Consider the following 13,630-nt stretch of genomic DNA (forward strand, 5'->3'; position numbering starts at 1 on the left):
GCAGGAGAGCAAGGACCAGCCCCTGGACACAGCATCCCCCCGGGGAGGATACCACAGAGACCCCCCCCCCCCCCGCCACCTCCGACCGTGCCATTGACTCGCAGACCCCTGTTTGCCATTGGTTCTTACCTCTCCTGGGGTCTGGTCCAAGTGTGGCTCCTTGTGGCCTGGAGACGTGGGCCAGCCCGTTTCGGGGACGGTTTCTCAACTAACTTAACTGGGCCTCTGGCACCCCTCACTGCCACTGCCACTGCCACTGCCACAGGGGCACTTTTAAACAGTTGGCACTGGGCCCCCCTCCCCTTAGCCCCTTGCCCGCCGCTCCCTGGCTGCAAAGGCCCTTCTGCCTTTTACCTTATATGAGCTGAAGAGGCGAGCCTGGTGTTGGGGCGAGGCGGGTGCTGAGTCCTCTGAGGGCCCCCATTGGCCCAGGCGCCTGCCACGTGACCGCCTCGCCTTGACCTGCCCCTGGTGCCGACTGTTGCTTTTACCCCCTAAGGAAGGAGTGGTTGACAATTTTCATATTTCTTCTAAATTTGGAGATTTCAGACAATGCTGGGAGGCTTGGCTCCAGCTGCCAGAGGCCCATGTGGAAGTCATTAAGCTGAAGAAGGGGGGCCGGGGGAGAGCGGGAGGCAGGGAGAGGAGGAGAAGGAAGGGGGTAGGGGCCGGAGTTCTGAGGGTTGCCAGTTGTCAGCCTGGGAACACAAGCAAACTCCCTGGGAGCAAGCTGTGTGTGAGAATTTCCTCCCTCTTCCCTGGCCCCTGTGTCCCAGGACGGGAGTGGGAGTTCTGAGATTTTTTTCTGGGAACCCCCAGCGGGGAAGACGCCAGTCCTGGCTCCTGGGGTCCAGAAGGTGGTGGGAATGGCAGGGGATGCGGGACCATGAGGAAGTAAATCCTCTCTCCAGAAAGCTGGGACCCTTGGATGCCAACCCCATCATTGTGCAAAGAAGGCTGGGGCCCCAGAGGGCTTGCCCCTGTCACACAGGGGGCTGCGACGGGGCAGGAGAGGGAACCCGGGGACTCGCCACTGGGGCTCCCTTTCCCCTGAAGTCCTAGTCCTGAGAAACGCCCGTCTCTTGCCCTTTCTCATTATGCTCTGGCCACGTTGGCCTCCTGTAGGGTCCTTAGTGTGTTTTCATGCCTCTGGGCCTTTGCAATTGCAGTCCTCTCCACCAAAAGTGCCCTCTACCCAGAGCTTCCCATAGCTGGCTCCACCTCCTGCTTCTGGTCTCAGCTCAAAAGTCACCTCTGGGAGAGGCTTACTTGGCCACCACATTATTCTCTATTGCTGTCCCTGCTTGTTGCCCTCCGGGACTGTGCCTGTTTTTTATGTATCTACTGATGTAGTTGCTTGTTGTCTAGCTCATCGTGGAGAGCACGGCTCCCCCTGGGGAGGGTCTGAGTCCCCAGGCCTCCTGCAGTGCCCGTGAGGGATAGCCGGGAAGACGTCTGTGGAGGGATGGCTGCGGGCATAGGAGTGGCCGCTGAGGCTGGAGGAGGGCTCCTCCCAGTGGCCTTGCTGCTCAGAGCTTCCCTTCTGTGGCCAGGCTGGCTGGACCTTCATTCACATTCTCATTCACAGTCAGTCCCCTGGACCCCTGGCCCACATGGGACTGCTGCCCCCTCCCTCCCCTCCCTCAGGGCAGGATTCCCTCCAGCACACAGCCTCGGACCATCCTGCACAGGGCAGCTCCAGGGGTGTGGGGTGCTGAACCCTACACCGTCCCTGACCTTAAGAGGCTCCCAGTCTGGTAGGAGGATCTTCACCCCGACTTTGTTCCTTCTGAGGAAAGAATTCTCTTGTCGGGAGGCCTATGTGTTTGTTCCTGCCTTCGCTGTTTCTTAGCTGTGAGGTCTGGGCACAGTTCTTCAACTGCTGCTCTGAGCCTCACTTTACTCCTCTGTGAAATGGGAAACTAGGGCCTGCCTTTTGGTGTTGCCACAAGGGTCAGGTGGGGTGGCCCCTGCAGTCCTAGGGGATGGGTCAAATATGGAGCCAGACGGTGCTCAGTACTGCCTCTGCTGCTTCCCACGGGGAGTGGGGATGGGAACTGTATTTAACATCTGTGAGCCTCACTTTCCCCCTCTGTAAAATGGGGCCAGAAACAGCCCCCACCTCCCAGGATTGCTGTGACGACGAAGCGAGACCATGCTTACGAAGGGGTTAGCCCTGTGCAGCTCCAGAGTAAGTGCTCAGTAAATGCCAGATATTTATTTTAAGGGTTATGACACCACACCTGACACACAGCAGGCTTGCCATTCATGTCATCCCCTTCCCTCCTGAACCTAGAAGATGGATACCATTCACAAGCACACCCCTGGGTTGTAAGATCATGGCAGGGAAGGCTTGTAACCCCCGCTCCCCGCTCAGTGTTCTGGTCTGACACTCCAAAGCGCCACCAGCAGATCCCAGGGTAAAGATAAAGGCAGCCCAGCGGAACCATCAAAATTATGGAAAGTCCACTTTGGAGGTTGTGAAACTTGTTATGCTTCTATTACTTGTGCTACTGTAGCATCAGAGATATTACATCAAGACAGAAAAGAAAACAGAAAAAATGACCAGTATAACTTATGGAGAGGCCGACCATTTCAATACCCAAGAACTCTGTGCCTGGCCAAGCATGCGTTGGCCACCCCTGTGAGCCAACAGTCTCCGTTATCATAAAGTCTGTTACCAGAGGCGAGAACAAGGAATGGAAACAACCTGCAGGCAGACCCTAGGAGAGGAGGTGTCCTGGCACCAAAATATCTCAGAAGACTAACTAAATGGCAGCCATATATGACTCAGTGTCCACAGATCCGTCTCAAACATTTTTGAAGCCATTTCTATTTCCTCCCATGTCCTCTCCTGGGAGTTACGAGTGCTTTACGTCTATTAACCATTGTGTGAAGTGGCTCTTCTTTCCACACTGTGGCAAGGCAGCCGTGAAATCCCCCTGCTCCCAGAGGAAACGGGTCAGTGAGACTCTGGCTTTGTATGTGTGAATAAGGCATCTTAGGAGGTGAGGGGAGCTTCTTGTTAAGGGCTGGGTATGAGAGTGTGTTTGGTGAGTTCTGTGTCCTCAGAGGGTGTGTGCAGTCAGGGGCAAGGGAATCCCTAGCGGGAGGGTGAGGGTCCTGAAGACCAGGAGACTCAGGGGGCCGGACAGAGCTGCTGCACCTCTACAGGTGATCGATGAAGAGGTTGAGCTGATACAGTTGGAACCTTCATGAAGGTGGGGTGTAGAGCTATGCAGGAAGGACTTTTTTGAGTCAGTGGATTAACTCAAGGATGAGATGGGCTGATGGGCTCTCTTGGTAAAGTGATGAGTTCTGTGATGCTAGAGGAATGCAAACAGGCTGATGACAACTTGGCAAGTCCCTTCCAGCCCTGAGGTCCTATGAGCTTTATCTCACACTTCATGTTCTCACCTCCAACCTGTCCCTAACCCCCAGCCCTGACTTCGTGCTAATTCGACCCAAAAGGCACAGCTCAGAGGTGATCATTCGGGAGACATGTTTTGAAAAGTGCTGTTAAAAAATCAAGCTCCAGGGCTTCCCTGGTGGTGCAGTGGTTAAGAATCTGCCTGCCAATGCAGGGGACACGGGTTCGAGCCCTGGTCTGGGAGGATCCCACGTGCCACGGAGCAACTAAGCCCATGCGCCACAACTACTGAGACTGTGCTCTAGAGCCCGCGAGCCACAACTACTGAGCCCAAGTGCCACAACTACTGAAGCCCGGGCGCCTAGAGCCCGTGCTCCACAACAAGAGAAGCCACTGCAATGAGAAGCCCACACATCACAACAAAGAGTAGCTCCCCGTTCGCCGTAACCAGAGAAAGCCCGCGCACAGCAACGAAGACCCAACGCAGCCAAAAATAAAAATAAATAAAATAAATAAATTTATTTAAAAAAAAAGAATTAAAAAAAAAATCAAGCTCCATATGTTTTCTTTGATGAGCATAAGACTTTTGTTTCATTGACAGAGTTTGATTCTGAGAGGTAAGTAAGAGACAATTAGTGAAGAAGTACTTATAATTGTCATCAAACCAATTTTTCAAAGCTTAATTGTACACTTAAAAATAGTTAAAATGGGGGCTTCCCTGGTGGCGCAGTGGTTAAGAATCTGCCTGCCAATGCAAGGGACATGGGTTTGAGCCCTGGCCTGGGAAGATCCCACATGCCACAGAGCAACTAAGCCTGTGCGCCACAACTACTGAGCCCGTGTGCCACAGCTACTGAAGCCTGCGTGCCTAGAGCCCGTGCTCCGCAACAAGAGAAGCCACCGCAATGAGAAGCCCGCGCACCGCGACGAAGGGTAGCCCCTGCTCACCGCAGCTAGAGAAAGCCCGCGCACGGCAATGAAGACCCAACGCAGCCAAAAATAACAAACAAATTAATTAATTAATTTAAAAAATAGTTAAAATGTTCAGTTTTATGTTATGCATATTTTTACCATAACAAAATAAATGCTGTGTCTGTGTGTAGGGGTAAGTGTGGATGTAGCAAGGTGCCCTGCTGGAGGTTAAGTTTGTGTTTTGTCTGTCCCTTAGTCCACTGCCCAGACAGATCAGGACAGAAGGTCATTATGAACTGCCTGAAGGGAGTATTTCTGGGAAAGGCAGGGAGAGGGATGTAACAAACCTTTTGTGCTGATCGCCAGGGAAAAGTGGTTGTAGGGGAGGGACAATGGTGTGGCACAGCCCTCAAAAATTCTGTGACTCCCTGGCATACAAATGCTGATAGGAAGTGGGACAGGTTTGCCCTTGTTGAAGAGCCCTGGGTGGTTAGCTTGGAGCCCTTCCCTGGTCTAGGGAGAATATTAGCTTTCACCTCTGTGGCCCCTTTGGGAGTTGTGAACATGACCCACAGTTTGGGATATGACACACCAAGACCAGCTTCTGCTTGGACATTCATATCCTTCTATCATGGTCAGCACATTGATATAGCACCAGATGGGACTCAACACTGACCCCACCCCCAAGACACCTGTAAGGACTAGGGGACCCCTGGGTGCATAAGAGGAAGATGGTAAAAACCTTGGGGAGAGTGGCTACATTGCAGGTCTGACTTCCTGCTCTTATTGGCATATGGGCCTTGAACATTTGAAGTCTGAGGACCAACTGAGCTGCAGTAATCACACCCTGAATGGTGCCAACGAACACCCTGTAACATGTGTGAGTGTGCGTGTGGTTGCACATGTGTGTGAAAATGCACTGTTAGTCGTTTGCAAGAATGTGGGAATTTGGGTGATTTTGGCTTACTTCATTGTAGTTTTCTGTTTTTGATTTTTTCCTGATTTACATTGAGGTAATGAGCTTAACTAAAGGGGCTGAGTTATATTCTATACTATAGTTATATATATACAGTTATTGTATATAATATTATGGACTTCTATTTTTACTTCTATCTAATTTCTATTTTTTATTTGTGTTAAGTGAATATAATACATTCGTATTATAGTATTTTACAAAATTTATAAAGATTTATTTTTAAAAATAACTTACTTAAAATATATTTATTTAAATAACCATGGAGATCAAGCCAGCTCCTATTCCATTTTTCCCCAGGGAGGGGGACACTAATCATGACTGCTATTGCAGGGGGCTCAGTTTTTCATAGAACCCAAGAGTTATGTGGTCCTTGTTTCACCTGCTTGCCACAGAGCAAATTGATGCACTGCCCAGATATGAAAGGGTTATGGTAACAGAGTGGGGTTATTGGAGATAATTTCCAAATGGGAGCAACCTGGTTGATGGGATTAGGGAAAATTAATAGCCCCCTCCAGGCCTCAGCTTAAGTTGACTTTCCTCGTCCCTCTCTCCCCTTTGCCGCTGAGGTCCCCTCCCTGCTCCCCACCCCCACCCCATCCGTGTCTGCCCATCTGACACTCCTCAGCAGCCCTGAGGACTGCAGGCTGACTCCAGGCCTTCGTAAACCACCCGGCACTGTTAAACAAACCCTATAATTAGAAGCCAGGTTTCCTAAACGAAATGAAAAATGTAACATTACCCTTTGTTTGTTCACTGGATGCTCAACGCATGTCCCATGACCCAGAGGAGCTATGACTTTGGGTTTCCAAGAAGCCTTAATAAGGTAATGTTTATAAAGTTCTTAACTTTACAACTCCGTCGGAGTACAAGTCTGTGAAATGAGGACAAGCCATAATTCCGAGAGCTCTGCCCCCTCCTCACCCAGTGGTAGAGAATGTTGTCTCCTTATGTGATGTGCAGAAAGCCCCAAGGTTGGGATTAAAGGAAGTGGGTTCTGGCCCCAGCTCTGACACTGAATTGCTGTGTGACATTGTATCAGTCCCTTTCCCTCTCTGGACTTGTGTTTCCCCATCTGTAAAGGAGAAGACATGATGAGACTTGCTTGTTCTGAATGTCTCTTCTAACTCTGACATTCTACAGTTTGATTTCTGTGTCTCTCTATCATAGGGTTGTATCTCAAGCCAGGATTCTTCTCCAGATTTGACCTCCCTTCCCTGGACTCCTCAGAAGGACTTGGTAATGTACCTTGAACTGGGTAAATTGCTTGGGGTTGGCAAGACACATAGATGTATCCTTTTGTGCCTCAGCTCTGAACCCTTAGGGCCTCTCTCATGAGATAAAATGCAAAAAAATAATGTGAAAATGACTTGCAGAAAAAAAAGAACTCTTCGAAGGAATTCAAACTGATCAACGTGAGGAACAGAGGAAAGAAGCACTGTTCTGTCTGGAGATGGTAGGCATTATTAAGTTAACATAATACTATGTTAACATTATACATAATAACTGACATTTATTGAATTATTTCTATGAACCAGACTCTGGGCTAAGGGTTTACATTCATCCTTTTAGTTAACCTCACAGCAAATCTGTGAGGTAAGTACTTTGTCATGATCCTCACTTTATAGATAAAAAAACTGACAATCTTTTTAGATGAAAGAATTTGCCTGAAGGAAATAAGTGGTTGGAGCTAAGACTCCAGAACCCATGATTGACTGCTGTAAATCCACTGCCTACATACCTCTGATTCCATTATGGTGCTTGTGGAAGAAAGTATCGCGATAGAGCTTATGTCATTCTGTGTCGTTGAGTGATTCTGATGAGCATAGCATGCCCAAGCAGCCTACACAGGACTTGTAATATAGGTGAGAAAGACGCCTCTGCTGGCCTAAGCCTCCAAGAGGATTGTTTGTTACTGCAGCACAACCTGGCCCATCCTGACTGATACTACTTGTCATAGGCAAAGGGAGCAGCTTTGTTCTTTGTATTCTCAAAAGGAAATTTGTCATCAGCATATGGAAGGAGCGGGGAGGTAGACATTTAAAACAAGTAGAGACTGATAAGAAACTTGTGAGCATCTGATAGGAGTATCACTGAGACGCCAGCAAAATGATCTGTAGGGTCCCACTGAGCCTGTGATTCTAAGAATTGGTCTAAAAAACAAGATTTGTAAGTGATTCTGGAATGACAGAGTCAGAGCTGGCTCTGTGGTTGAGATAATGAGGTAGAATGCAAAGGAATCCCAATATGGAAGACAAAAAATTATGGACATAGCTATGTGATTGCTTGACTGAAGAGCCAAACAATCCCAGTTTTTTCCAAGAGCACACTGCTGGTGGAGAGGGAGATTGGGGTCACCCCGACCCTTGAACTCTCTCCAGAGCTGACTCAGAAAACATATCCCTTGCGCACTGAGCCCTCTTGCCAGACACATTTCCCTCTAATGTAAGTTTGTCCGTAGAGCACAGCCAGGCCATATCAGAAATGATTTGAATGGCCTTTGGCTCTGTGTCCACTGCCTAATGACAGGGTGCCCACTTCTAGCCACGGCCTACTTCCAATGCTCATTCCCTAACTGGGAAAAAGGTTAGGGTGGGGTGGGGGTCAAGAGTGGTCTCAGAGGCCCAGCCTTTCATCTCAAGCTCTGCCTCCTTTTCCTCACTATATGAATATGGACAGGTTATTTCCCTTCCCTGGGCCTCAATTTTGTCTTCTGTGAGACTCTTATATTCACATGGGATTGATGCCGTGAGTAAATAAAGTCACAGATATAAATATGCTTTGTAAACTGTAGAGTGCTATGAATGTAAGAGGGATATCACTGTTAACACTAGGCAACTACTTGCAGCATCTGCCTGGGTCCTAGGGCTGGACCACCTCTGTCTCCCAGGGCCAGAAACCTTGACACTGTCTTCTAACAGTAGAACAATGATCGAGGCTTCTTTTTTGGGAACCAGACTTTGGAAATGGTCAGATTCCATGCTAGCCACTTCTTCCTCCTTCTCCACAAATATACAATATTTATGAGAACCGACCTTCCAATGGAAATTTGGCAAGATTTCACATTCTGGAGACATTGTACCTTCCTCCACATGCCCCGAGGGCTGAGGTCATGGGCTTCCCAGGAGATGAGGGAGTTCCCACGGATACAAGGGGTACAGGGGACTGAGAGGAGAGGGGCCCAGCAAGAGCCCTAAGTCACAGGCTGGTCCTAAAATGTTGGTACTGTTACCTCCACCATCCTCTGTAAGAACATGAGCTCAGAAACTGGGTTTTTTTTTAATTAAAAAAAAAAATTTTTTTTTAAATTTTTTTTTTGGCTGCATTGGGTCTTCATTGCTGCACGTGGGCTTTCTCTAGTTGCGGTGAGCGTGGGCTACTCTTTGTTGTGGTGCACAGGCTTCTCATTGCGGTGGCTCCTCCTGCTGTGGAACACGGGCCCTAAGCGCATGGGCTTCAGTAGTTGCGGCGCGTGGGCTCAGTAGTTGCAGCATGCAGGCACTAGGGCGTGCAGGCTTCAGTAGTTGTGGCTCGCGGGCTCTAGAGTGCAGGCTCAGTAGTTGTGGCGCACGGGCTTAGTTGCTCTGCGGCATGTGGGATCTTAGTTCCCCGACCAGGGATTGAACCCATGTCCCCTGCATTGGTAGGTGGCTTTACAACCACTGGACCACCAGGGAAGTCCCTATATTTGATAAATGAAGGGAATAAACCCTTCTCGAGACATCCCAAGGCTCTTCATTGCCCCTGCCTTGAAGGCCACAGCTCCTAGAAACTTACAGAGCCTCCCAGACAAGATATTTAAACCACCACCTGGGGCAGCTTCTCGATATTGTCTCCCAACAGGTTCAGGCCACAGAGACAAGCTTCTGCAGGGAGGCCTGGGTTGAGGTTCACTGCAGCTCTAAGAGCCTGTAAGTTTTTGAGGCTGTTTTCCAGAGGGGGAGGCAGGGTGGGGACGGAGGCCTTGGCTGTGGCCATAAGGGCTCCTTGCTGACATGTGAGGTGATGCATCTTGGAGTCGCTGCCTGTCCCCCAGGTGGTGGGTAGTGAGTAGCCTCAGGGTTTCTCTGTTCTCTCCGCAGGTCCTGCTCTGGTCGCAGTGGGGTCCCAGGCTCCTGAGCCAGGCGCTGAGAAGCACATGTGAATAAGGCATGTCCGCTGCCTGCAAGAAGCTTCCACCTGGTGACTCTTCAAAACAAATAGTAAAACAAAACATGCACATGCAAGACCCCAGCCGCAAATTCGCAGTCACGCAGATATATACCAAAACCAGCGCAATAAAAACAGCGCTATCTGAGCCAATAGCTGAAGCCAATATGTAAGTCAGCCTTTGGTAAGTACCATCCGTTATTAGCTGTGTTGGGGGAGCAGGCCTTTGAACCCAAGCTGCAGGGGAAGTGTCCCCCCTCCCCCTGCCTCTCCCTCCCAGGACTCCTCTCCCATAAACAGCAAGGAGACACCACCCCCTTTTCCCCTCATCCTCCACAGCACAAGCTCTTCTTCCTCCGGGGTCCGGGCTCTGGGGGTCTGAAGAGAACATTTCTCATGTTGTACCCTTTTCCTGCTTCCGCTGGAGGACAGGGCTTCCCACCCAAAATAGATGCAGACCCACCCAGCAAGAGGAGGGGCTGACAGCTTGCGGGGGAAGATCAGAACTCTGGATCTTGTAAGTTCAGACGTCCTGTAAACTCTGACCAGAGTATAAACATCCCCCGGGACTGAGGGGAGGATGTGCTGGTGGGCAGGGGGCCCGGCGCCTCCATCAGCCCTGGGGACAGGCTGTTTATTCCACATCCCTCACGGGCCCCCTTGGGCTCCTTCCTGTCTAGGTCTGGGCAAGTAGAGGCAGGCAGGACACCCCCACATGGGGCCTGAGGCCTTGGACATAAGATTCGACCTCTCAGGGCTGGAAGGGAACTTTTGTTTTTGCTTTTTTAAAATTTATTTATTTTTGGCTGTGTTGGGTCTTCGTTTCTGTGTGAGGGCTCTCTCTAGTTGCGGCGAGCGGGGGCCACTCTTCATCGCGGTGCGTGGTCCTCTCACTATCGCAGCCTCTCTTGTTGCGGAGCACAGGCTCCAGACACACAGGCTCAGTAGTTGTGGCTCACGGGCCTAGTTGCTCCGCGGCATGTGGGATCTTCCCAGACCAGGGCTCGAACCTGTGTCCCCTGCATTGGCAGGCAGATTCTCAACCACTGTGCCACCAGAGAAGCCCTGGATGGGAACTTTTAAAGCTCAACAAGCTCAACTCTCTCTTCTTTTTGCATCTCCCTCGCAACTGGTCTTCTGGCCTCTGCTAAAACACCTCGGCTAATGGGAAGCTCAGGGCAGTCCATTCTATTACTGGCACTCTGGCAGCTGGAAAGTTTTAGAAAAATGTTGTTCTAGAATTGTTCAGTGTGACCTGATTGAGCACAGCTAAGAATAATGTGTACAACAAAATAATAGCAGGGCCATTCACTGAGCCCACACTGTGCCAGGTGCTTTATGTGCGTTATCCCATTAAATTCTCCTTCCTCTCAGGAGGACACATAGGCTCAGAAAAGTTAGGCCACTTGCCCAAGGTGACCCAGCAGTTTTGTGGAGGGGCTGGGGTTCAGTTGCTTTAGTTCAAAGTGTGTGCTTTAAATATTAGCCTATACTGGTTTTTCACAATCAAAAAGCAAAAATAGCACACATAACACAAAAACACCATACAACAAACACAGTCACACACAAACCGACCACATTACAATAAAAACAACCCAAACTGGCCAAATCTTAAGTACCCTTTGTATGCCAGGCAAATCATAATTTTTATGATAAAGCCACTTTAACAATCCTAGGAGGAAACTGAGGCTCACTGAAGTTAGGAAAAACAGATGTGGCCACTTTAGAAGGGGCAGAGCATGTGTTCAAGCACCATTTCTGAAGTCTGCAGTCTCCCGCTACACCATATTACATGATAGGAGGGCACTGTAGCATAACGGAAGAGAAAACTTTTATCATTATTATTATTATGTTCAACATCGAGAGCTTTAAAAAGCGGGATGTGCATCCTCAGAGATGAATGATCTCCCTACACTGGACGTGTCTAGCAAAGATGCTTTAGAAGAGATTCCTACACAAGATATCCCCCAGCGTCAATCTGCAACCCAGAAACACAAACTTGGTGTTTTCGAGGCTGGATGCTGGGTGGAAGGGAGGCCTCAGCCACCCAGCCCCAGAGCACAAGCCCACCCCTTGCAGTCCTACTCCGCCTCAACTCGCATTTCCTTGACTGCTCCCCTGGGGGAGGAGGTATTGGCGCCTGGCCTGGGCAGAGGGTCATGTGGACGTGGCGGACCCTCTGCACATCCCAGTGGCCGCCCATTCACCCAGGCCTTGCCCTTTTTGAGAACTGGGAGCTTTCTGGCTGGGTCTGTTCCCACCAACAGCGTTCCCATCCAGGGAGCTTAAAATAGTGCCTCTTGGCTGGGGCTCTGGAGTGAGCAGTGAGGGAGGCATTTGTGCAAATATGGGCCTGGGAGAAGGACTCCTACCCCAAGAGGGTGGGGGTTGGGTGGGGTGGGCAGTGCGGCAGGAGAGCCAAGACCTCCAGTGGAGGATGCGCCCTCCTGGCCACAGCCCCCCTCCATCTTGCAGTAGAGGCGCCTGCTAGTCTCCTCCTGCCTCCCCGACCTTACTGGGCCCACTTGGGCAAATCTCTACACCGAATCCCGCAGGTCTTCCTGGCCCAGCTGAGGCTCCAGGGTGGGCCCACTGGGAACAGGGACCTCTACATTCTTCTGCTGGTTCTATCCTTGTCCCCACCTCCTACCTAGGAACACTCCAGAAGCATCCTTTTGAAGGCCCAACTCAAAAGTTATTTTTAATAATCACAGTGACAATTGCAGCTGTCACTAATTGAGGGCTTACTTTTGTCAAGCGCTCTGCTAAGTGCTTTAACATGCATTGTCTTTGGTCCCCACGACCATCCACTGAGAGCCAAGTTACCATTATCTCCACTGTGCAGAAGAAACTAAGGCTCAGAGAAGTCAAGTAACTTTCCCAAGGTCACACAGCTCTGAATTGGCAGAGGCAGGATTAATACTCAGGTCTGTCAACCTCTGGAGTCTGAACTCTTACCTCCTGAGCTGCACCTCCTCCTCCAGGTCCCCGCTGCTCTGGGCTCCCATGCTCCATCCCAGCATTATCACCCTGTATCACATACATAAGGCTGTTTTGATTCAATGCATCAAGTATTTAGTGAATGCCTACTATGTGCCAGGAACATTGCTGGGTGCCATGCCCACACCCTGGGAGCTCTCAGATCCCCTTGGAGGACTCTAGTTTGGGCTTGGGCTCAGTGACCTCCCTGACATGCAGGATCTGGTTTGAAGATGTCAGGGTGAGGTTAAGGCAAGCACAGATCCTCCTTGATGATCAGCTGCCTCCTTCCTGGACATTCCTGCCTCCTTCCTGGCTATGATGCTCCTCTCCTTCCCGCCCAGCAGGGAACAGCATGTGCAGGAATCAGACAAACTTGCTTTGAATGCTCTGTGACTTTGGGCTCTCTGAGCCTCAGTTTCCCCATCCGTAGATTCGGGATAAAATTAGGACCTCACCACAGGGTGGTTGGAAGGATTTAATAAAACAATGCACATGAAGGACTTAGCACAGTGCCTGGTGGTCAGTAAGTAGAATTATACAGCAGCTATTATTGCTAATTGTTTCTTTCTGAAAATTACGGTGTCCAGGTGCCAGATACTTAGGGCCTAGCATGTGGTAGGTGCTCCAAGTGAAGGGAATCACTCACACAGCAGACAGAAGCCCCCAACCCTCCCCACCTCTGCCCCCTCACTCTTGGCTGGTCGTGCTGTTCCTGATCTGATGTGCAAGGTGTCCCGGACACTGGTCTTCATCAACAGTAGGGTCGCTTGGGCAGCCGGGGGCAGGCAAAGGACTTTTACTTACCTGGTTCCCTCGTTTTCAGCCCAGGGTCCATTCTAGGGAAAACGGGTGGCTGGCACGGAAGTTCTGCCAGGGTTTGCCTGCCTGCTCCTTGGGGGTGTCTGGCTTTCTGGTGGCGCCACCTGGTGGTGAGTACAGAACTGCTCCTAGCTGGGCGGCGGCTAACGGACCTGGTGGCTCTGAGCACGACCATTCCCTGACACTCACTCTCCAGCCCATCCACCCCTTCCCTCATTCCCCTGTGTTGACCACCTTCTGCGAGAAAAGACCTAAGGACCCCAACTCTGCTGTGGGGCAGAGACCCCTGAAGCCCAAGTTCCCATGCCTCCCTCAGGCCTGGCTCTGACCTGAGGGGTAGGGTCTCTAAGTGGTTGGCCAGGGTTCACCCTCAGGATATCCTTCAGGGCTGATGACCTCTCAGTGGTTTCTATAAACCAAGGCTG

At 50.5% G+C, this 13,630-nt stretch overlaps 1 protein-coding gene and 1 long non-coding RNA gene across 5 annotated transcripts in view; one reads left to right on the forward strand and one right to left on the reverse strand.

Moving 5' to 3' along the window:
• Window positions 1-6,410, reverse strand: part of LOC309657210 — a 28,254-nt gene extending 21,844 nt beyond the window's left edge. For both annotated transcript variants that reach the window (XR_014261705.1, XR_014261706.1), the window contains exon 1: window positions 130-6,410. This is a non-coding gene — a long non-coding RNA (uncharacterized lncRNA). The remainder of the gene's footprint in view (window positions 1-129) is intronic.
• Window positions 1-13,630, forward strand: part of IL17B (interleukin 17B) — a 58,111-nt gene that overhangs the window by 23,193 nt on the left and 21,288 nt on the right. The window contains exons 2-5 of one of the 3 annotated variants that reach the window (XM_082454278.1): window positions 6,426-9,166; window positions 9,338-9,588; window positions 9,832-9,921; window positions 13,210-13,315. In XM_082454278.1, coding sequence (XP_082310404.1) covers window positions 9,856-9,921; window positions 13,210-13,315 — 172 coding nt within the window. In that variant the 5' untranslated portion in view covers window positions 6,426-9,166; window positions 9,338-9,588; window positions 9,832-9,855. Of the gene's footprint in view, window positions 1-6,425; window positions 9,167-9,337; window positions 9,922-13,209; window positions 13,316-13,630 lie in introns of all 3 variants that reach the window. The other 2 variants (XM_082454277.1, XM_082454279.1) reach the window with 2 other exon arrangements.

The sequence above is a fragment of the Balaenoptera physalus genome, assembly GCF_965194825.1.
Source record: "Balaenoptera physalus genome assembly, chromosome: 3".
In the NCBI taxonomy this organism is placed as follows: domain Eukaryota; kingdom Metazoa; phylum Chordata; class Mammalia; order Artiodactyla; family Balaenopteridae; genus Balaenoptera; species Balaenoptera physalus.